The sequence below is a fragment of the Octopus bimaculoides genome, chromosome 9 (assembly GCF_046866305.1).
Source record: "Octopus bimaculoides isolate indiv1 chromosome 9, ASM4686630v1, whole genome shotgun sequence".
Taxonomy (NCBI): Eukaryota; Metazoa; Mollusca; class Cephalopoda; order Octopoda; family Octopodidae; genus Octopus; species Octopus bimaculoides.
In genome coordinates this window covers 17,194,651-17,220,291 of record NC_142936.1, presented here as the reverse complement: position 1 = coordinate 17,220,291, position 25,641 = coordinate 17,194,651, and the positions used below count along the sequence as shown (strand labels likewise).

Here is a 25,641-nt window from a genome sequence, read left to right as displayed (position 1 = left end):
TATTACAGCTAGTGAAAGTTGTTCCGTTCATCACCGTGGTGGTGGTGGTGGCAGCGACGACAATGACGACCACGAGGACGACGACGACTTAAAATGGTTCCAATTGTTTAATGGTATGTAGAACGCTTTGTTGTTAATAGCAACAAATGTAAGGGAAATAATTTTGTGACCAAATAAAAAAAAAAAAAAAGCGTTGTTCGTTTTAAAGTGTAAACGATGTATCGCTGGAAAAGACTTGCGACTTTGCAACGAATATTCGTAAGTACAAAACTTTCATCAAGTGTAATAAATTAGTTGCTGTGAGGAATACAAGAAGATTAAGTGATATTGAAAGAACTTGAGATATATAGGTCTACCCGATCAGATGATAAACAACAACAGCAATTATATTTACACAGATTTTTCCATTACCACCAGCTCTGAGAGTGAGGCGTATATAGCAACGACGTGTACAGGTGCCGCTTATCATTCATAGCTCTCGACACAGTAAACAGGTCTCCTTCTAAAAATAGGAGCAAGGTAACATTCAGTTTAAGAACAAAACAATTTTCATAGTTTGAAATCATCATCGTCATCGTCGTCTTCACATGTACAATTTCTAGTCAAAGTATCAAAAGTAAGCGGAATTTCAGATCGGGAAGCCTACCCAACAAAAGTTGAATTTTCTCCGTTTTTGACGGGATTTCCCCAATTCTTTTTGACCACGGACTCGGAAAAAGATGGTAAGCGTCTTTTTAGGAAGAATAAATTTGAAAATTTATGATTTTTTGTCTAAACTTACCTCCCCCACCGATTCTGATCAATATTTTTCTTTCTCCTTTTCTTTTTTATTTATTTATTTTTGTACTATGCACTCAAAATTCATGGTGGGAGAGGCTTTTGCGGAAAGAAAAAAGAAATTGAAAATATTTCCCGACGAAAAAGTGTGTGACTTAAGGGAGATTTGGCTTTTGTTTCTAGCACATCCCACGACCACCTTCCCCATTTTCTTTGTCACTCTTACATGTATTGACGTTTTTCAATATTTTTCTCGTCATAAGGCGGTGAGCTGCCAGAAACGTTAGCATGCCAGGCGAAATGCTTAGCGGTATTTCATCTCTCTTTACGTTCTGAGTTCAAATTCCGTCGAAGTCGACTTTGCCTTTCATCCTTTCGGGGTCGATAAATCAAGTACCAGTTGCATACTGGGGTCGATCTAATCGACTGGACCCCCTCCCCAAAAAATTTCGGGCCTTGTGCCTAGAGTAAAGAATATTTTTCTCGCCATAAACATATTTATGCTATTTAAAAAAAGTCACTTCAAGGACCTCGGACAGATGATACTTTCCTTAAGATGTGTGCTGTGTCCAATAAGGCTGCTATTTGCAAGACAAATCTGACATGGGATTATTGTTTAATAATAAGCACCTACTACACTCTCTGAGTGGTTGGCGTTAGGAAGGGCATCCAGCTGTAGAAACTCTGCCAAATTTAGATTGGAGCCTGGTGTTGCCATCCGGTTTCACCAGTCCTCAGTCAAGTCGTCCAACCCATGCTAGCATAGAAAGCGGACGTTAAACGATGATGATGGTGATGATGATGATGATGATGATGAATAATGATACTGATAAGGCGAGCTGGCAGAATCGTTAGCATGCCAGGCAAAATGCTTAGCAGCATTTCATCTATTTTCATGTTCTGAGTTCAAATTCCACCAAGGTCAACTTTGCCTTTCATTCTTTTAGTATCAATAAAATAAGTACCACTTGAACACTGGGGTCAATGTAATCGACTCATCCCCTCCCCTAAAATTGTTGCCCTTTTGCCAAAATTTGAAACCATTATTACTATTATCATTATTGTTGTTGTTGTTGTTGTTAGTAGTAGTAAATGCTAGAGTCAGTAAATTGCCAGCCCTGTAGTGTTTAGTTTTGTTTTATTACATTCATGTATCCTCTTCATCCATCCAGGATTCAACAAGTTAAGCACCAATAATATATTGTTTATCAATCATTTAAGTACTCACCCCCACTCTTTATATAATTTTGGCATTATGCCAGTGTAAAAATCTATTGTAATGAAGGAATTTCCCTCAAACTGATAGCTGTTTCACCTTTGTTGCTGTTAACTATATTAAAATATTTGTTAATTCTTGGAATATTGGTATTATGAATGATACATTGTGATTCTTGATAATAATGGTCAACTTTGCTGATGACTAAAAAAGCATAAATATCATAATATTACTGTTGATATTGGGATTCATATAAACGGTATATGTATATGTGTCTACAAACATGCACATATGAGGGTTCGCTGAAAAGTTTCTGACCTTATAAGTATTGCAAAAGGCCTGATTGGCGGCTTAATCATCCGAGTTCTTCTAGAGGGTTTAGAAAAATTGAAGGACTGCTGCAATAACTGTATGAATTTGAGAAGGGGAATATGTTGAATAAAATCCTTGTCCTTTGTCATTTCCTCTGTGAGGCCCAGCATCTGAAGACCCTTTCTCACCACTTCATCCCGTGTCTTTCTGGATCTACCCCTTCCACAGGTACCCTCCACAATTAAAACTTCTTTATTCAGCTGTCTTCATCCATATGCATGTTATTTATAAATGTCATCTCTAAAACGTTGTTCTTAGATACTCGAATAATTAAAATAATACATTAATTATTTCTTTTTCTCCAGCCTCCAAAACTGGGGATCAAGGTAGTCATTTGGTAAGTAAGATGATATCAGCATCTAATTCTAAAAAGGTTCTATTACTCTAACCAAACAGACAGTCATAGTAACACCTCAGTCACATCTAAAGACATCAACAACGCAGGAAAACACAGCTACCACACCAACTACCCATACACATCACCTACATACTAACCGGAGCACAACTACAGCAACAATACACATAACCACTACAACACTCATAAACAGCCCCTACATCACTAATGCACACAGTCATTACTTGACCAAGACCAATAGACAGATATTACACCAACAAAACATAACCTCCACCAGTACATACTTCACAACAGTAATACATACGACAATACACGCTCTCACTACAACAAAACACGCAGACACTACAATGCCAATACACACTGCCACAACACCCACAGGTGTAGCCAGTGGTAGTGGGGACAGATTCATTCGGTCCAGCTCTTGTGGGATCCATGTGATGCAAATGAGAAACATTTTTAAATGAAACTTTTAAAAAAATAAAATTCACTAATGCATACATACACTTTTATTATTTTATTTTCTGTATCATCACCACCAGCATAACTGCTATTTTTCGTTCCTACCATTAGTTATTACCATCACAGTTGGTACTATTACCAACCTTTAGTATGTATTTATTTATCATCAGTACTTTTGTGCGTGTGAGAAGGGTGAAGGTTGCATGCACATGCACATATGTGATGTCTTTCCCTTTGAAGCTTCCTCACAATCTTTCTGACAGGTGGTCATTTGTCTTTCTACAGAGGTACCTATCGCCTATCTATTATCACCATCATACCAAGCATCATCACTAACATTAGCCATCAACCGTTAATCAGTTAATTTGATAACCATTAATCAGTTAATTCTTTAAAAATGTAACGTCAGTTATGAATAAACCCTTAACATTCATTTTTATTATAGAAAAAAAGAACAAAAAATCAGTCTTTGCTCTAAAACCACCTAAAAATACCTTTAGAAACAAACCTGGGCACCAAACTTAATCTGTTAATCATTACTCTTTTACTTGTTTCAGTCATTTGACTGTGGCCATGCTGGGGCACCGCCTTTAGTCAAGCAAATCGACCCCAGGACTTATTCTTTCTAAGCCTAGTACTTATTCTATCGGTCTCTTTTTGCCGAACTGCTAAGTTACGGGGACGTAAACACACCAGCATCAGTTGTCAAGCGAAGTTGGGGGGACAAATACAGACACACAAACTTTCACACACACACACACACATATATATATATATATATATATATATATATATATATATATATATATATATATATACACACACATATATACATATATACGACGGGCTTCTTTCAGTTTCCGTCTACCAAATTCACTCACAAGGCTTTGGTTGGCCCAAGGCTACAGTAGAAGACACTTACCCAAGGTGACAAGCAGTGGGACTGAACCCAGAACCATGTGGTTGGTAAGCAAGCTACTTACCACACAGCCACTCATGCACCTGTAATTAATTAATGAAGTAAACATTTTCGTTAACAATTTAACTTTTAAGTTAACTTTGGAAATCATTATCGGACTAATTAACTTCTGTTACATTTAACTTCCGTTAAATCAAGTTGCAATTGAAGTTAATGGATTTTATAGTTTTGGCACTTTTTAAAGGTGTTTTTAGGTGATTTTAGAGCAAAAACTGATTTTTTGTTTTTTTTTTCTCTAATAAAAATTGATGTTAAGGGTTTAGAATATCTCTGAAGGGTTTAGAATATCTCCCTCTACATTTAACAGGACGGCATTAAGTATGTATCTGAAATAGATTTGACAAATAAATTTCTGTTGACACGTATCGTGCGGGTGACACGTAAAAGCACCCACTACACTCTCTGAGTGGTTGGCGTTAGGAAGGGCATCCAGCTGTAGAAACTCTGCCAAATCAGACTGGAGCCTGGTGTTGCCATCCGGTTTCACCAGTCCTCAGTCAAATCGTCCAACCCATGCTAGCATGGAAAGCGGACGTTAAACGATGATGATGATGATGATGAATCTTGGTAAATGAATGATCACCACAACACCTTCTTCTGATTTGACTCCCTTTATGCCACTACAATACAGAAGAAATAAGTTGTCATACTTAAAGATTTAAAAGTAACTTATATAAAAAAAAAATTACCTTCATAATTTATTCAAATAATATTTAAACAGAGAATTTAGTTTTGTAGAAATAATTTCATATGAAAGTGAAATAGTTTGAAGCTTGTTGAGTAATATATTTGTCTTTTGTTGTTTATAATGAAATAACTACAGGAAAGACTTGGACCCAGACCAATCACAAGCACTTAAGGATGCCCTAACACTGCAAAATGTGAAAACGTAAGTATCTGTTGTTGAAAATTATATCTCATCATATTGGCATTTCTGCAGATTCATCTTGGCATATTGTTTTGTCTCAGTATTTCATAGTTTTTCAGTTTAAAGAGGAGCTGCTTTGATATCCATAATAATTTTGTCAGTATAAATGATTGTTTTGTCTACGCAGGAACCAAATGTAAAGTTGTCCGATGCCTGACATCGCATGCGTCCACAGTTGATCAATCCGTTTCTTATCGAACGTAGTATATAGCTCTTCCCAGAATTGGAAACTCCGGTTATGTGCAGCCCGTTAACTTTCGGGTTTATCTTATGACAAACCTCGAATGTGTGTTTGGAGAAATTATCAGCGTCAATATTGTAGTGTGTTAGCCATTCTTCGTAAATGTCTAACGATCTTTGGATATTATGGTAATTGTTTGCATTTGATTGAAAATAGTCTTTTTTTTGCCTAATCTGTTCCCAGATCGGTGTAGAAAGTGCTTCTATGTTGGTATCAGTTGCGGCGGATTGTATTAATGTTGAAATATTAGGTGTGTTTCTGTAGATGTTGTCCCATTGTTGTTTGTATTTTTGTTTTTGTGTTCCTTTGCAGAACTTAATGATGTCGCCGAGGTCTGTGATGCAGCATTTTTGCATGATTTTCTTAATAAAATCATATTTAGATCCTCTTACAGTCTTGTTGTTAATGAGTTGTTTGTCTTCGTCTGATTCCTGTGAGTAATTTGTTGTTGTATTCAATGATTTGCATGTGAGCTTTTCATACATCATCTTTTGTCCGAGTGTTTTGATGTTGTCAGCAGATACTACCCATCTGATGGAGCTGTCTTTGTTTAGGTAGTTTGCGAATCCATATGGTGTGAATAGCTTCATAGCTGCCATGTTGTACAGTTTTCCGAGGTCGTTTTTTTAACAAATTTTTAAGTTGTGAAAAGCTATGTAGGTTTGTCGGATGGTCTTTATGCCATGATATTACGTGAAAGTGTGGTCTGTCGTAGCAATGTTTTATCGCCGAAATGGAACGCTTGTGAAATATCGTTATGTTGGGATGTTTCGATAGAATGTTCATGAAATAATTCGTCTGCGGCGTGTAGTCGTGTGTGAAGGTGTCTGTCGCTGCGCTGATGGTGATCGTCTCATCCCAAGTTATCTCGTTCTCATCTCTGAGTCTGTACACCCACGTGTATGGTTTCAACTCTTCCGACTTCACTGCCTGGTCGAATGTATTTTTGTCGTCGTTCTCGCTCATGTTGAAGTTGTTGACTGGTGTGTCCATGACTGCTGGCTGTCACTGTTGCCTGTGTGTATTTATAGTGTTTAGGGCCTGGAAGGTGATTAGCAAGTGACAGGCAAGCGCTGTCTACTTACTTGTTTACAAAGTGTCCTGAACAATTTTTAAGTGCCTTGTCGCCAGCTGAATCCGCATCTATGTAAGTAGTTCTCCCGTGCCGTTTCCCTTTTGGCGGGAGATTGTTCAAGTGTCTGCAAGGTGGTGTAGCGCAGAATAGATTATATTCAAATCCTGGATAAGTAGTGTTCTCAGCTGCCTTGTGGCATATGGTGGCTACTTTTTGCGGATGTTGCATAGCTTCGTAGTATGCGTCTAGTGTTATGGTGTACGTGATATCGAATGCAAAGTATTGTTGTGCGCTGCTACCGTGGGTCTGACGATCTGTGGCACGTTGATGAGTATCATTTCTGGCGAGTCTTCCGATGTATATAGGACTTTGTTAATGACTGTTCTGTTTGCCGTAACCATGTTTCCACTGGCGGGAACCATATTGCCGTTTCCGTCTTTAACTAGGTTATGGTGATCAGTCTCCGTATTCTGTGTAATTTAAATCTTCTTTCCAGAACTGTCGTTTTCTTTTTCTCGTTTCGCCTACCGATTCACCGTGTACATTTCCTTCTACTCCGAGTTGTGGTGCAGTTGTTACGTCTAGACAACCATCCCATGTGAAGTTTGATCCTTTCGGTTTATCGTGATTAAATGCTTCTCCGAAATTTAAAATTGATCCGTGTACGGTGTAGTTGTCGTTTATTGATACATTTGTAAGGAACGACCGTGCGAACTCAAAAAGGAGAAATGGTGACGAATGGAAAAACAGAGGACTCCTTTTATTTAAACATGTCACACGGTCGAACACAAAATTATATATATCAATGATGATATACATGATATGTTATACGACGATAACATAGATGACCAGTAATGAAAGACCACAACCGTATAAGATGAATAACAGAAATATTTATTGTAGCGTTAAAGATGTATGTCTGTGTGAGAGTGTGAATGTGACATATAATAACATAATCAAAGACAGGCCCTCATACAAAGAAAAGTATGTATGTGAGTGATACATGTGTGTGTATGTGAGTTATTACAGCAGATAGAAAGAGAGTCAATAACACGTGAGCAATTATACCAGTTCTTGTGTACCCAATAGTATGAGTCTGTATGTGAAAGGAGGGAAGGCTGAATGTGGCAGAGCTGATCACTAGTTGTGATGTCGTGGCATCGATGCCGGGCCGTGATTCTTGTTATACAGATGTTCGTCGCTGGCTGAGATCTTTTGTCTGTTTATTTATCGTGGTGAAGCTGAGTCACCTAACAGAATCGAAGAGAGAGATGTGCCGCGGTGGTTTAGTTTGGTGTACATAGAAAGTCGTGTAGACGCTGGTTAGTAGTAATCGTAGAATCGTGTCGCTGATGTGGCGACGGCAGTGGTCATCGTTGGCTGGACGAAGCTGTTGAAGTGGTCGCTGGCTGATTGTTGCTGCTGCTGTCGTGTGGTACACGGAACAGATCTCAAAGAGAAACTGGACCGAGACAAATTTGCTGGATATGAGTTGTTCTATTTAAAGCGTTAAGAGGGCTCCAAGACGGTAGTAGGAAAACACTATCACGTGACCTTATTAAGGGCTGTGATTGGTCAGTTTGCGTTCTGGCGGGAACGGTTCAAAGAAGTTGCCGATTCGAATAATGATCAGTCACGTGATGACAAGGTTAATGTTTTCCGCTACATTCGCGTTAGCAGTTTTGTATCTAGTGACGATAGGTAGTTTCACTACACATACATTGTTTACATTTTATACCATTTCTAGAAAATTCTCTTAAGACTCTTAGATCATAAGTGTATCTGGGTAAAATAAGATAATAGGTTACCATACCATGTTACTCTGCAAGAGACATCAAAACACTGTTAGTTAGTAAACTCCAAACAGAACAAGAGATATATTTTTGAGATTATAAAATTGCTTTTCAAAGTTATTTTAATAATATTTTCTTCTTCAATTCTGCTTTCTGTGTGGTTTTAGTATCCTTGCTGAAATCTTCAATCTCACCAATTATGCAGAAGATCTCAGAGAAGCAATTCTGCTCAACCTATACACATATACATTACAATATGCAAGGGATGAAGACTTCACAATTGATAAGTTGTCTACCTACTTTTCCATTGTGAAAGATGCTCATGAATTCTGTACAAGTAAGTCTACTGTGCATGATCCTGGTTAAATAATCAGTATTCAAGATATAGACAGAACTTGTATCTTTTTTATAGATTTTGTTTTTGATATTATTTTTGTTGTTAATTATTCTTGGTTAGACATTAAAATGGACAAGGTTGGACAGTAATATATATTACAGTCCCAGCATTGGAGACAAACACTACACATATACAGTTCCAGTACGACAGATATATTAATGCCAACCATATACACATATGGCCCCAGAATCACATGACTATTTGGGATGATCACACACTTAAAAATAGTCTTATAAATACCAGATATACTAGATACATACAGTGTTCCAGACACACACAGTCCCAATATCAAAGATGCATTTGGGACCGTCACACAAACACACATAGTGGCCAGTACTATAAATCCCAATACCAGATATATATATAGAGAGAGAGAGAGAGAGAGTTGAAAAAAATTGGGGTCTACAAGGAATACAGTTGGACATTTATTTTTTAATCACTAAAATTGTTTCCACAAAATGTAGTTCTCCAGGTGTGCAGGTACTTGATTATGCAACCGCTTCCCTGCATTATGAGATCTAGTTGTGTTTCCTCAGGTGATATGTAGATATTGTCTCCATAAGTTCAAAATCTCAGCTTGACAGTAACTCGAACTCATATATATCATGTAACTGGTACTGACTCCAACTGAGAACTCACACAATGAATCTACTACTACTGACCTACAACAACTGACTGTCTGACTTTATAGTGGCTGAGTCATACCACTTTGTCACATGGGAAAGAGTGTACCATTTTCACTACAACAATAGTTATAGTATATTCTGTTAAGAACGTAGTTCAAAGGAAAACAGAAAATGGATAACAATTGATTTACATCCTCGACTTACAGCTGTTTCTGTTAGCATGATTCTCAGCTCTAACCGCCACTATAATAGTAATTATAGTTATCATTGTAGATGATTAGTTATACCAAATTGAATCATGAAACTTCATCAGAGCAGAAAAGTAAATAAAATATAAGTAAAAAGAAAAAGACGAAAAAGAAGGAGAAATTATATATATATATATATAATTGTTAAAGAGGACAACAAACGTTAAGGCAAGACAAACATCTCAAATCATATACGTTATTATTATTATTGGAAAAATTCAAAATCTTACAGCTGTTTCTGGGACATCCTAAAATATGAGATATTCTGTCATCAGAGACAAATAGGGAAAATGAGAAGGGTATAGATTAATGAAACGACAACATAAAGGACAGGAGAAAAGGAATAAGGAGGTGAAGAAACAAAAGTAAGAGAAGAAAAAAGAAACATAAAAGTTCCCAATTCAACTTTCCGATTGTGTAGATGTCAGTCCATAAGTCCTTAGGTACAATCCTCTGTGTAAATTCATATAGGTTAAAGTCTTAATAGTGTAAATATCCAGAAATAAATGCGAACATATCAACGTTCCATAAGAGAGTGGTAGCAGAGGTGGCTATTAAGGGATAAAGAGAAAGAAAAATAAATAAATAGGAAGAGAGATAGAGAGAGTGGGAGAAGAAAACAAAGATTTGTATTAAGGATAAAATAAGGTATATAAGAATATAGTTTACAAAAATAACCAAGAAGATAAATAAATAAATATATAAGGGTAAATATGGAGAGAGGAAGAGGAGGTAGAGGAAGATAATGTGAAAAAGACAAAAAGTAAAATGAAAGGGATTTAATGAGAATAGTAGGTGCCAGTGGTATTCTTCTAGTCTGTAGAGGTTGGGGAGGAAATCTAGTAGTAAGTGTTTGTGTCTGTTTTATGGCTTAAGTCAGTGGCTGTAGAAATATTTTTATCTATGAGGGTATGAGTGTGTAGGTAGTTGTGAATGGAGAAACCAGTTGAATATTAAATTATTAAGGATTATAAGAGTTACAAATAAATATTAGGGGATTTAATAGGTTCAAGTTTTAAAATAAATTAAAGAATTAACATTTATCTTATAGAGTTCTAAGGTTAGGTAGATAGGAGCGATATACAAGGGTGTATGTTAATCATGGAGGTATGTATATGAGTGTTATGTGTGGGGGTGAATTTACATTTGGATAACACTCGATCTAAGAATACTAACATCAAACCTTCCAAATCTCCTCTAACATACACTAGAAATTACACCTCACCAAATTTGCCTAATAAAAGCGGTGGGAGATCTATTCTCTGGTATACACCTGCATTCGCTTTAAACATTAAGGACCTTGCTAAAGCATTCTTTTAAACAGTAGACTCTAATTCCCATGTAACCACAAATATCATTCTATCTTTAACAGAATTATCCTATTCCTCTTCACCAAATATAGAATCTATTATCACCTCACCTTATTTCTTTATTGCCCACAAGGGGCTAAATATAGAGGGGACAAACAAGGACAGACAAAGGGATTAAGTCGATTACATCGACCCCAGTGCGTAACTGGTACTTAATTTATCGACCCCGAAAGGATGAAAGGCAAAGTCAACCTCGGCGGAATTTGAACTCAGAACGTAACGGCAGACGAAATACCGCTAATAATAACAACATTAGTAATACATTAGTAACAACAATATATATTATTCAATACACCAAAGTAAATCTGTCTTTTTTTCTCAGCCAACACATTATATTTCATACAAAATCTATTTTATCCTTTTCAGAAAGCTCTTTTATTAACTTGGATGAAACATTTTCATATTTCAAGGAACTACTCTTGTGTCATAGTGTCTATGTAAGTTACAGTACCTCAAATATTTGTTGCCCTGTCGAAGAAACTCCCACTAATGCATGTCATACTGTACATGACATTCTCTCTATTGCATGTTACATGACTATAACAGTTCCTTTAATATGTGATATACTGCCTATGTAATATTCCATCAGAAAATAAAAGAATTTTAATAGATTAAAAACCAGCTTATTCAAAGTAGCTACCCTCAGCTTCTACTACAGCCTCAAGATGGCTCTGGAACCTGGCACATTCATTTCCCACTGTGACATTGAGGAGATGCTCAAGCACCTCCTTGATCTTAGCCACCAGCTTGGCCTTGGTGTTGCTGGCAGAATAGTTGGTGTCTTTCTCAACCACACTCCTCACATAGTAATCCATGGGATTATAATTAGCAGAATTAAGAGACTAGAAATTGGGGCGAGTGAAGTCAATAGAGATTCTGAATTTTACCACATATGGCCTTCCAGCAGCAACCCTCTCCAGCCAGGGTTTGACCACAGTCCCCAACAGCTAAACATAGTCATCTGAATTGAGCCTAAAGCCCTGTTCATCAGTTGTTGGATCAATTCCAGCATGCAGACTCAGTCTGAATACCTGCTGTGTTCCTTCCTGTTGGCTATGACTTCATAGTCTCTGTTACAGCTGTCCATGTCACATCTTACAACCTTTACACTGTTCACAGAACATTGAGCAGCAGTCATGATGTCAGCATTTTGATACTCGACATGAATCGTCATGATACAAATAACTCCTTTCCAATATTCAAATGGCTTCCACCTCTCCATATCAGCTAACCTTTTCTCTTCTACAACTTTAATCATTATGCTCACCAATGACTGTTTACCAATGCATCAAACTGTTTTTATAAAAAAGAGATATAAAATATTTCCAAATTTAGCCTGAAAACCATGTATGTGCATGGGCATATGTATATAAATATTATATGTGTGTGTGTGTGTGTATGTATATATATATATATATATATATATATATATATATATATATATATATATATATATACACACACACACAGACATACAGGAAGTAAATAGACACCTTAATTTTCAAAATCTTTTATCTAATATGCAAAGTGAACAATTGAAATGTAATCGATAGATAGGACTACATACTTTAGTATTTAGTTGACATTCCCTTTGCAGTTTTTAATTCAGAAACTCTTTTTGGCATTGAACTGATGAGCTTTGTGATTGTCTCTGGTGGAATTTCTGTCCACTTTTTATGCAACAATTGAAACAATTCATCTTTAGATTTAGGTTTCTGTCGAGTTTTTCGTACAGCTCTATCTAGTATACTCCAAAGATTTTCAATTGGGTTCATGTCAGGAGATTGGCTCGGCCAAAGAAGCTTTTTGATCCTATTTTCAGTCAGCCATTGTTGATTCCTTTTCGTTGTGTGGCATGGAGCCCCATCTTCCATGAATAAAAACTCATTTTTCATTATATTATCGTGTGAATACATCGGAATTAGTCCTTACTTAAGTATTTCGATGTATTTTTCAGAGTTTATGGGTCCAACACATTCGATCAGCTCAGAACGACGATTGCTGGTGACAGTTCTCCATACCATTATAAAGATACCGCCATGTTTCACAGTTGGTTGGAGTCATTTCAAATCAAATTCTTTATTGGGAAGCCTCTAGATATCTTCTGATAACTGCAGATCCTCTGATAACTCACAGATGGTGGCTCAGTGATTTCCCCTCACAGGTGCAAGCACATCTGTGATGTCTTTCTCAGTTCTGCTGACTGCGGGTGTCCCAGAACATTCGTCACTATTGATATTTTTTCAGCTATCTTGGAAATGTCTGAACCACTTGTACACTAGGGTGTGACTCATACATTTTCTGCAACTTTGCGTAGGCCTCGAAGCAGGTATGGCCAAGCTTTTGGTAAAATTTGATGAAGATTCTCAGCTCAACTCGCTGTCATGGTCAATACGACAAACACACGCTACAGACGCTATTTCAAAACACTGCTGTAAATAGCAGAAGTGAGCTAGAATGTTAAAACTTAGTGTGCATGCACAGCCGAGGTCAAGGTTAATCTGTGCCAAGTAGTTTCATTGTGTGTACTTTAGGTTTGTTACTATGGCAGCAGTCCGGATACTTATTGATCAGACCTTGTACATATATATATATATATTTATACATACATACATCATCATCATCATCATCATCATCATCATCGTTTAACGTCCGCTTTCCATGCTAGCATGGGTTGGACGATTTGACTGAGGACTGGTGCAACCAGATGGCTACACCAGGCTCCAATCTAATTTGGCAGAGTTTCTACAGCTGGATGCCCTTCCTAACGCCAACCACTCAGAGGGTGTAGTGGGTGCTTTTACGTGTCACCCGCACGAAAACGGCCACGCTCGAAATGGTGTCTTTTATGTGCCACCCACACAAGAGCCAGTCCAGGGGCACTGGCAACGATCTCGCTCGAAAACCCTACAAGGCCATTCAGGCGGTACTGGCAACGGTCACGCTCAGGATGGTACATCTTATGTGCCACCCGCACAAGAGCCAGTCTAGGGGCACTGGCAATGATCTCACTTGGCTTGCCGGGTCTTCTCACGCACAGCACATTTCCAAAGGTCTCGGTCAGTAGTCATCGCCTCGGTGAGGCCCAATGTTTGAAGGTCTTGCCTCACCACCTCAGCCCAGGTCTTCCTGGGCCTACCTCTTCCACGGGTTCCCTCAACTGTTAGGGAGTGGCACTTTTTCACGCAGCTATCCTCATTCATTCTCACCACATGTCCAAACCAGCGCAATCGTCTCTCTTGCACACCACTACTGATGCTTCTTATGTTCAGCTTTTCTCTCAAGATACTTACACTCTGACGGGTATGCACATTTACATTACACATCCAGCGGAGCATACTGGCTTCATTCCTTGCGAGCTTACGCATGTCCTCAGCAGTCACAGCCCATGTTTCACTGCCATGTAGCATGGCTGTTCGTACACATGCGTCATACAGTCTGCCTTTTACCCTGAGTGAGAGTCCCTTTGTCGCCAGCAGAGGTAAGAGCTCTCTAAACTTGGCCCAGGCTATTCTTATTCTAGCAGTTACACTTTCAGCGCACCCACCCCCACTACTAACTTGGTCACCCAGATAGCAGAAGCTATCAACTACCTCTATATATATATATATTTATATATTAGAAGGTTTGGAGGTAATGTACAGGAATTATATATTAGAAAAAATAATAAGGTACTCAGATATCTGGATGGTTGTACATTTACAGATTTTTATTAATATGTCACATGTTTTTATAAATTAGCGCTTGCATCTATTCTTGGAGAATCTACAAGAATAGATGCAATTTATAAAAACATGTGACATATTAATAAAAATCTGTAAATGTGCAGCCATCCAGATATCTGAGTACCTTATTATTTTTTCTAATATATATATATATATATATATATATATATATATATAGTAAATATGTATGTATTAACACTTCTATGTATTTATGTGTATATATCTTAGTGGATGTATGTGTATGTAGGAATCTTATATTTACTTCATATTGACTCCAACACTAGTCATCATGTCACTTTCAGTGATTAAAAAGGATAAAAAGCAAACACTGATACATCTTGGCACCAGTAAATGTCGCAACTCATTTCTACAGCTGAGTGAATTGGAGCAACGCAAAATAGAGTGACGTGCTCAAGAACACAACACACAGTCCAGTCCAGGAAGCAAACTCACTGCCTCATGATTGCAAGTCTGATGTTCTAACCACTGAGCCATGCACCTTCACAGTGATTATAATTTAGTCAAAGGATGAGGAAAATTCCCCCTTATTTCTAAGCTGGAAAATAGGGCCAACTAGATAAGGTTGATGTTTCAACATGTTGACAGCTGTTCTGTTACAATTTAGTCGTGATACTGAGTAATTCGTGCAATTGTTGTAGTTGTTGTTTAAACTCATGTAAACATTGATCCATTGATATAACCAAAGATGTTCCAGTTATTTAGATGTAGTGTTTCTATGGCAATTTTTCCAATGTATCCATTTTCTAAGATGGTAGTATGGAATCGGGGGAATATTTGGCAACTATTTCTAGTAATTTTTGTGACACTATAAAGACTTCCCTTACCATTTTAAAGAAGACCGAACACATTGGATAACACTGTATAACAAAATTTTTTATTGTTTTTGTTTTTGGTCAGTAAGTGTTATTTCCTATTTGCTTCTATCTAGAAATCAAAGGAAATGACTACTACTCCCTTGCTTTTGTGTCCTGAACATCAATGTTTTGAAACTGACCTATATTCCATTACACTTCAGGCAGATTCAGTGCTGCGCTGCTGAAGCAGAAATATCATTATAGTAAATATTCTGCTCAATACCACAGATTTGCTTGTCATTTGCTTGACCATAACCACTTGAGCATGTCCTTTAGTGGCTGATAATATGTGCATCTCTGATCATGAACAGGAGTAGTAGGGGAGCATCATAGCCATGTCTTGAGAGGGATTCTTTGGGGTTTGAATAAATGTAAGAAAAGCAAAGTTTGGAGGAAATATTAGTCCTTTTTTGCATACTTTCTAGGGGTAAGCAAATAGGAAATAACAGTTGATCTCCAAAGACAAAAATCGTATTACACAGTGTAATGTACCCCTAAATGCCCTGAATAATAATCAGTCATCATAGCTAGAATGCATCTGATTATTGGTTTGCTAAACAACAACTGGCCATGACACATTTATTTGTTCATATTTTAGTGTCCACCATTTAGTACTGAATTGTTTACACTGGGTGAAGTAAGGAAGATATCTTTCCATATGATTAACACATATTTTAGACACTTCAAACTCTACAAGTATGCATTCACTCCACAGGTAAGTCTATTTCATTATCCATATTTAATCTTTCTCATTAAATGCTAAGTCCATTAAATATGCTTCCTACCATATAATGATAAAAACAGTAGTAATAATCTTTTCTTTATTAACCACAAGAGATCTAAGAGTTACAAAAAATATGGAAGTTTTACTAGGGGTTACCAAAAAGAAAGGATAATGTGAAGCATGAAAAAAACACATTTACAAGATACAAAGGGAGTGCGTAAGAGATGTTATACAATATTTGAAAAGAGGTATTAAGAATTTGTTTACAAGTCACAACTATCTCGCTGACCTGAAGTCATGAGAAGTACTTCACATTCCAAAGGTTATGAAAAGAAAAAGGAAAATATTTAATAAGAAAATTTAAAAAAGGAAATATTCTATAAATAAACTATTGAAGTTTTCACTTATAGCTGTGATATTGGATCCCTACAATACACTTTTATTATATATTTTGACATAGCATAATAAAAGCAGTAGATGTTATAAAATGTTTCTAAAATTCCATGTTAAAACTGTAAAGAAATGTTTCTAAAAACCATTTTACCTCTTGTTTTCCCATAAAATAATTGTACTGATGTAGCATTAAAAAAAACTAATATTTTCTGTTTCTCAAATAAACAGTTTTTAAAACATTTTGTTATATTCTAAAATAGTTATTTTTATGTCGCATAATAAAAAAAATAATGAATCTGCTACAATGTTTCTTAAATATATAATATTTTAAAACTGTAAATAATTGCTTTTTAATGCTGATTTTCATATTTATGTCTAAAATATTTTAAAATTTAGCATTCTGAATATTCAGTCTTTCAAGCTTTTGGTATTCTGATATTTTGATCACTCCGATACACATACATACATATGTACGTACATGCATACCTACATACATGCATACATACATACATACATACATACATACATACATACACACATACATACTTGCATGCAGTCATACTGACAGACGGTTTAATTTGTACATTTCTATGCCCGCGGCATGTGTAAGGACTTTCGAGCGAGATCGTTGCCAGTGCCCCTGGACTGGCTCTTGTGCGGGTGGCACATAAAATACACCATTTTGAGCGTGGCCATTGCCAGTACCGCCTGACTGGCCTTCATGCGGGTGACACGTAAAAGCACCCACTACACTCTCTGAGTGGTTAGTGTTAGGAAGGGCATCCAGCTGTAGAAACTCTGCCGAATCACTGGTTCACCAGTCCTCAGTCAAATCGTCCAGCGCATGCTAGCATGGAAAGCTGACGTTAAACGATGATGATGATGATGATGATGATGATCACATTGTGAATATATTTATAACATAAACCATTAATCATTTTACCAATACCAGGTGCAGCTTGATTTAGCTTTAGTCTACATTGGAGAACCTGAATCCATAACAAACCAAGGTAAGTAGTAGCTTGATAATTGTTTATGTTTACACTGTATTTATATGTATTGGCTGATTCTTAAAATTTGTTCATTTACACATATCATACAACCTTTATACTGCTTTATAGTTAACAAACAAATTGATAGAACTCATACATATTTTTTCTTTATTCAGTGACTCTAGCAGAAATCTCAGAACTCTCCTCACACAACACAGATTCATGTTCTTTTGTAAATTCTGTTGATTTTGATTTTGTCAATACAAACTTTGTTAATTTCCTCAAATTCTAGTTTGTTTTTATTTAATTTTTTTTATTAGTTTTTTTTTCAATAAAATGATAAAAAGAGTTTTATCAATAAAATCAAAAGATTGTGAACAAGTCTCTATATGATGGAGAGTATATTTTAGATTAAGAAAGAACTTTGTTTATTTTAATTTTGAAAAATAAAAGAAGTATAAAAAATGCATTATTTATGGGATGACCCAAATATGTACGATGGGCTTCTTTCAGTTTCCATCTGCCAAATTCCCTCACAAGGCTTTGATTAGCATGAGACTATAGTAGAAGACATTTGCCGAAGGTGCTACACATGCTCAGAAATTTCACATTTCATTATTTTATGATTATGTAAGCCAGTAATAATATTATTATTATGATAACATCTACAATGTTAAGTTATATCTTCTGGCGCATAACGATGATGCTAGGTTATAAGAAGCAAAAGCAAGCATAAATAGTTTGAAAGCTAAAATGAGGTTAGGTTAAGGTTAAATAATATTTGTTTGTAAAGCATATCTTTGGAGAAAATAGGTGTGAAATAGATATAAAGGCACTGCTTCCCCAAAAAATTCATTTTGGAAAATACTTCAGTAGAATACTGCTTTACACACAGGAATTTTCAGAAAATTTTTTGTGATTTAAGGAGTATTCAGCTGTTATTTTTAGCATATCTCACAACTGCCTCATACTGTTAGTTTGATACTCTGGCGTATTGATGTTTTACAATAGCTTTTTCTCCATAAAGACATTTAATGGTTTATTTCTGGGATTTAGCCAAAAATTCAGACTGCCCATATTTTAAACTGTGATTTTAAAGAAATGTTTGAAAAATTTTTTTAATTCTTTTTTTTTTAATTTAGAAAAAAATCAAAATAATTTTTTTTTTTTTTTTTGCATAATTGTATGATTTCTCACATGCTGAAGACAAATTTGCAAAAATTTTCCAAAAATTCCAAAAAAATCAAAAAGTTATGAGGGGTTATATGCTTTGTCTAAAGCAGAATTCCACCAATACTTCAATCGTGAAACTTGAAGCAGCTAAAGCTATAAATAATAGTGTATAAATATTGGGTTAAAAAATCCTTTGTATAATAAAAGGTCAAAGGCTGTCTTTGACTTTTCCTATCCAAATGTTCTTTTTTTTTTTTTTTTAATCCAGTATTCACACACTACTATTCATAGATTTCTCTGCTTTGATTTTCACTGCTCTAATATGAGTTATTTCATGTTATCTTGAAGTTTATAAATTCTAATAACATCAAAAACTTCAATATGTATTCTTTTTTTTTTTTAATTTCAAAGTTGATCATCAGATATCTGAAAATAGAGGTTCCCAAGCAACAGATGAAAATATTGACAAAGAAAATGAGCCGGCCAGGATTTCTGAAAAAGGTTTGTTAACAACCCTTTAAGTAGATTCAGAAGATAATTTTCCAGATTATTAACCTCATATTTACACTGTATATTTACAATAATTATATCTACACAGTATTTTGATTAGTTTAATCTCCAGTCAAGTGTCTTGATAATCCTGAGATATGTTCAGTGTCCCAAACTAGTTTTGAAGTAGAAATTTTTTATTTCTAAACTAAGGATAGTAATGTTCATATCCACTAAGCCACTGCTAACATAGCATATATAAACATAATGTAACTACACACTCTAAAAGGTTAACATTCAGGTGTAAATTTTCAGAGTGTGTATGGATTGTTGCATATGACATATGTAACAGATTCTTGCACAGTTTCCCTACCAGTCTTCAATGTGCTGCTCTTAAAAAGACAGTAATGTTGTGGAAAGTTTTTGCTGAACTGAATCTGCCATCTGGATTTGCTTCCAGTTTGAAATTGTTTTTTTTTCCTTTGGTAGTAATGGTTTTGGAAAAGGCATAAACACCATACATTCCCTTTGTGTTTGCATTAGAAATTATATTTTTATCTTCTACCATGTTAGTATATAGTTAGAAAACTGACTCTGGTATTAATACTTTTACTATAAGTTAACAAGCGAGCTTCTGTATTGACCATTAATAACATTGGTCTCACAGTCTGTGAAAGCTTCCAAAGGTTATGGGCACTGTTCTTCCTTCAGACCGAGTAAATTAAAAACTATGATGTTTTGTTTATATTATACAGTGTAAAACAGAAAAGTTAATAATGCTATGTACTGTGTATATAGATTTCCTAGGAAACAGGAATAAAGCAACTCAGCTGTGACTTTATGGCATTATTGTGCTTCAGCGATATCCATCCACCTGGATAGGATGGCAGCCTATTTTAGGTAACACTCCTAGTTGATATCTTATCTATTTCTTCTATCAGCCAAATACTCTGAAGGAATGTTCTGCACATGAAACAGCAACTTGGATTTGAACTCCTCATCTATGAGCAAGAATAGATAAGCCAATAGTTCATTCACTCAACCATCTCACCTCTGTACTAGCTATGTACTGAAATTAACTAGATTTACTGGGAGTAATTGAATTTAAACACAAGGCCTTGTATCAATAGAAGAATTTCTTACTTATTTTGTCTGTGATTTATTAGTCACAATACTGAGAATGTTTGACAATTTATTGACTGTTTTATTGGTCAGAATACTAAGATTACTTAACCACTTATTATGTCATACTGGTCAGAATACTAAGGTCATTTGAGCATCTAATTATTGAATGTGGTATCTTTTAACTATTATGTTTTTGCCAAGATGGAGGGGCAGTGCTCCCATAAACTCTGAAACTAGACAAATTGATACAGCTGATATCAGTTTAAATACCTGTAGGAAATTTCATACATTGTTCACCGTACCCACAATAACCTCTCATAGTTAACTAATTAATTATTTCTTTTCTTACTGTTTCATCATTTAATTTCTCTCACATATTGCAGAGGAAGCTAAGAAATACTTGAGAAAGATTATCACAGAAGTGTTACAAGAAAAAATCAGGGAAATAAAATTGTCAGTTAATGAAAAGCTGAAACACTCTGAACAGATGGTGAAAAATAAACTGGGGAATGCCGGCTATCATGAAGATAAGAAAAAGTCATTAAAAATGAATAAACACCACAGGAAATAACAAGACCAAACACAGAAATATACTCATACAACAAGACAACATTTATTTTTTACTGCAACTAATTATATAAAATGATAAGAGAAATAGTGAGAACAAAGAATGGAAATTCAGTTTCTGAGAAATTTAGCTTCTGTTCCATGGTATTCGCCAACATCAATGAATGATGTGAACTTAGTTTATCAACCCTAGAAAGATGAAATACAAAATTGACTCTGATGGAATTTGAAGTCAGAATATATAATGTAACAGAAAGAAATAAAATAAATTTACATTTTTTATGCTTAGTTTCATGATGAATATATCAATAATAAAATGATTTATTATACTGATACTAACTTCATGTTAAATATCATTACTAGGAATTTATGAATTCATGTTTTCCCCCGAGTCATCAACTTTTGAATCTTTGGTTAAATCAGTTTCCATTATTTATGCAAACCATGTATTGAACTTACATTCCTTAGATTTTACATATTTTTGATACCATCATATATCTCCACTCTCTCTCTCTCTCTCTCTCTCTCTCTCTCTCTCTCTCTCAGAAAAAATTGACTGCTGTTACACCTGGAAAAGGATGGACTCCACAAGTTTTAGATTACTAAGAGATACTATATGCCATGCTGAGTACTATCTTAAAGTGGGTGCTACAGGAACTGCAGCACCAGGACTCAGAAGGCTTAACGGCCCATTAATATGATCTAATAACATATTGATGGAAGTGGGGCTCAGTTCTTCAGTACAGTGCATAAACTCGAAAGCATGTGTATGAAGTTCTATATAGATATATACAAAGGTAAAAAGTAATTATTATTATAATTTTTGCGAACTCTGTCCGTAACATAACTTCTGGTTTAGTTCACAACTCCCCCACTCTCTTGCTCTTTCTCTCTCTCTCTTTCTCCATCTCTCTCTCTCACTCTGTTTTCTCTCTCTTGGTCTCTCTCCCTCACTTTGTATGAATGTATATATGAATTTATGCAGACACATACCTATATCTCTCAACACTATCACTAAAGACATTAGAACAAAAATATCTATCTCTATTTTGCCAGCATCTTTCTGTTTATCTCTTTCTCCCTCTCTCCCCCTCTCTCTTTCTATTTGTATGTATGACGTGTTTACACACACACAGGTACATGTATACATATGCGACAGCAATATTATCTGACTGTATGGTTGTATGCATGTATGTATGTATGTGCGTATGTTTGTACACAAGTGAATATTTCTCAACAGGATCATTAAAAAAATTAAGTTAACTTATGAAGGTAAATGGTAGGGTAAAAAACCCCTTCAATCATGAATGACCATGGGATTGCACCTAAAAAGATACCCTCCGAGGCACAAGTCCGGGCAAGGTTGTTTATGGAAGACCAACAGTCGCCCATGCATACCAGCCTCTCCTCTCCACACCACCAATGTTATCCAGGGGAAAGGCAACCAGTGATGTCGCAACTCATTTCTACAGCTGTGTGAACTGGAGCAATGTGAAATAAAATGTCTTGCTCAAGAACACAGTACACAGCCCAGTCTGGGAATCATGAGCCTGACTCTCTAACGACTGAGCCATGTACCTTCACTCTTATTAAGATACAACTACTGAAAATAAGAATTTCTTATTTTTGAAAGTGTCAGCTTTATAATTTAATTAAATGCCTTTAACGATCATACTGAGAAATTTATATCTTTCTATACATACATTCATACATGCTGAGAGAGAGTCATTTAATATTGTCCTGTTGTTAGAATATGCCTGTGTGTGTGAGTACATACCTGTGTCATTATATAAAGAAAGACAAAGAGGGAGACAGACAAACAGAACAGATGGAAAAAATAGAGATTCTTATTTTTTTCCCAATAAGCTGTTTCTTTTGAAAGATTTGTCAACCTATTTGTCAGTCTGTCTGTCTCTGTCTGTCTGTCTCTCTCTCTCTCTCTTTCTCGCCGCTAGTAAAAACTTTTGCTAGTCATGCACGTACCTTCACAAATTGCTCAAAGTGAAAGTCTTTTTTGAAAGTCTGTGTTGTATTGTCTATATGTTGAAAGAAATGGAAACACACACACTACCAAAACAGAAAATGATATATATATATATATATATATATATATATATATATGTCCTTTATAAAGTTTGTATTGTGTTGTTTTCACAGACCTGCACTTGAAATTCCCATGTTTCTAATCAGAACTTGTTAATTAATATAGTGAGAACACTACCTATCTATTTATATATGTCACAGTGTCTTGTTTTTCCATTAAGTGAAGCAATACACTAATTTTCATTGTAAAATCTTCCATTTATATCAGACTGTGTCTCTTTCTCTGCCAGCTCCCAGCATTACTGTTTCATTGTTTACATTAGTACAAGTTCTTTAAATCAGTCTGTTAGTATTTATAAATATGTATGTTTATGTGTACATGCACCTCTGTGCATGAGTCTTATGTCCACATAAATTACCATGTAGACATCTACAGCTATGATTTCTTAAAGACATCTGGAATATTGGGATGGTTATGAAGAGGAGTGGGTGGATGTTCAGAAAGCCAAGATTGTGGGAAATTTTAAAAAACTGAAATTTTAAAAAAAATTATTTTCAGAATCATAATTTCTGTATTTTATCATGAGGATTTCAAAAAATAAATAAATAAATAAATAAAATTTTAAAAATGAAGAAATTGAGTTTGGGTAGGAATTAAAATTTTGAAAGAGTGCTTTTTGTGAAAAGTTGCAATCTCTGTTGTTGAAAACCAAGAAATCTGAGGAAAATTTTTTAAACCAGTTGCTAAGAGAAAAATCATTGAAAAGGCTGCAAAAAGCAACAAAAGAGCTTAATTGATACATAATTGAGAAGAAAAATTACACAGGTTTATGCCAAGGCAATTTTAAAAGTTGTTATGCAAACCACCAGTCTTCTTCCTGACACATTCATAAAAATAAGGCTGCTAAGTTGGCTAGCCATGTATGGGATTATGTTTAGTCCCCTGTGTTGGTTTCAAATGTTTCCAGTAGATCAAAGCAGGCTTCCACTCTTCTCTTCTCCAAATCAAGAGTCAACTACCAAGGTACCCACTTTGCACACACTTACCAATTCTTAAAATCTTCCAGTCTTCTGCAGTGCATTGTGATCTCAGAAAGAAAAGAGCATTTCCTCACAAACTTTTAGAATTTTATTTACATACATTACATTTTCAAATCCAAAACGGCTACCATACATAGTTATGTCACATGACAAAAAAAGCAACACAAAATCAAAACATACAAGTAAGTGTACAAAAGCAAGAAAAAATGTACAGTAGCGCAAAGAATGAAAAAAATGTCCCAATTACTCAAATAAGTTATTTGGAACGTAGCAACAGTAACAACAACATTGGCAACTCTTAAACAAATTCAAACATTATAGTCCATTCATATTGCAGCTGTGTGGAAACAAATTTTCTCTCAACACTAAATGAGTAGACAAAATGTTTACATCACAATTACAAAAAAAATATGTAAATGGAGGAGTTTTGTAAAACAAAACAGCCTTTTTCGCCACATGATATAATCCAGGAGAGGCAAAGAGAGAAAATTATATATTACTACTTATGAAAAGACACAAGCAGATGAAAATTCTCCACATATCAATTAGTACAACAGTCCCCCAAAGACATATTGGGAGAAGCTATCTTGATTGAGAAAGCAGAAGTTATGGCACTATTTGTTGTACCTTTAAAACTGAAAATGCAGCTAAAACACTGGCTAAAATTGTCATATATATCTTTGACTATACATTTGTGCTACAGTACATGAGTCAATCTGACATGAGAGTGACAATAAGAGATATTAGATATGACCCATAGTTAGTAGTGACTTTTGTGTAGCTGTATAGGAGAATGATCAATGCAGACTTATCTAAAGATGATGAAAGGTAATCCAATACCCTGTGGTCAGTGGATGTCAAAATGAACTTGTACATTGTAATGATCCCAGAAGGCCACAGGGATATACAGAAATTGTGCCTAATAGAAGGCAACAAGATTAATGATATAGTTAAGAAAACACAGTTGCTATATTTCTCAGTGTAAAACACACATTAGAGCTGAATGTCCCAAAGAATAGGGAGGAATAAACAAAAACACACAAAAAATGAAAATAACGAAACTCAACAACAAAAGAACTACAAACCCCAGTTTCCAAAGCACCACCATTCAAAATTCTGGGAATAGCAAAGCAAATATCTTTTAGCCCAGCATAACAAATAGATGAGGAAAATACCCTGTCATCTAACAGTATCAACCTGTAGTAAGAAAATATGAAAGTGAATAGATGAAAAAATCACAAAAAAGGCACAAAACAGTCTAATCTATTTTCTTTGTTCTATGTTTATGAGAAACAATTTTTTTTTTTTAAAGACAGCAAAATCATTCCTCTGCAAAATAACAAAGAAAATGTAGAAGACAAAAGTAATTAATATTTAACATTTTTTTTTACATTCTGAAGTTACAGACTTTCTGAAGGGGTTGGAATGACACAAGAACTGTTAAGTTGAGAATATAAACATCATGCAAAAGAGAAAATAAAAACATCATATCAAACTTTTACAAAAATAGCATCAAGATGCTGATGCTTTTCAGTATCAAAATATATATAAAAAAACAAAAAAATGCTTAGTGATACATTTGTTTGCACTCAAATAGAATCTGAAATGTGTTTAAGTGAACGGGATCATAGAGTACCCAATTCAACCTAACCAAAAAG

General features: G+C 35.3%; 2 protein-coding genes across 6 annotated transcripts in view; one reads left to right on the top strand and one right to left on the bottom strand.

Annotated features, from left to right (window-relative positions):
• Nucleotides 1–23,584, top strand: LOC106881705 (cilia- and flagella-associated protein 119). 5 transcript variants are annotated; one of them, XM_089357202.1, is made up of 9 exons: nt 1–113; nt 2,671–2,702; nt 4,982–5,047; nt 8,363–8,532; nt 11,203–11,273; nt 16,035–16,151; nt 17,506–17,563; nt 19,130–19,219; nt 20,716–21,439. In XM_089357202.1, exons 1-9 carry the CDS (start codon nt 111–113, stop codon nt 20,901–20,903), a joined length of 795 nt encoding a protein of 264 aa, XP_089213328.1. In that variant the 5' UTR covers nt 1–110; the 3' UTR covers nt 20,904–21,439. The 5 variants fall into 5 exon arrangements, with proteins under 5 accessions (XP_089213328.1, XP_014787661.1, XP_052826410.1 ...); XM_014932175.3 differs by having other exon boundaries at nt 99–722; XM_052970450.2 differs by lacking the exons at nt 1–113; nt 20,716–21,439 and adding exons at nt 153–258; nt 21,446–23,584.
• Nucleotides 20,922–25,641, bottom strand: part of LOC106881700 (cilia- and flagella-associated protein 119) — a 22,248-nt gene continuing 17,528 nt past the window's right edge. Inside the window, exons 10-11 of the mRNA XM_089357201.1 lie at nt 25,069–25,180; nt 20,922–21,088 (exon numbers count right to left, since the gene is read on the bottom strand). The gene's annotated coding sequence lies outside the window, so the exon portion shown is untranslated. The remainder of the gene's footprint in view (nt 21,089–25,068; nt 25,181–25,641) is intronic.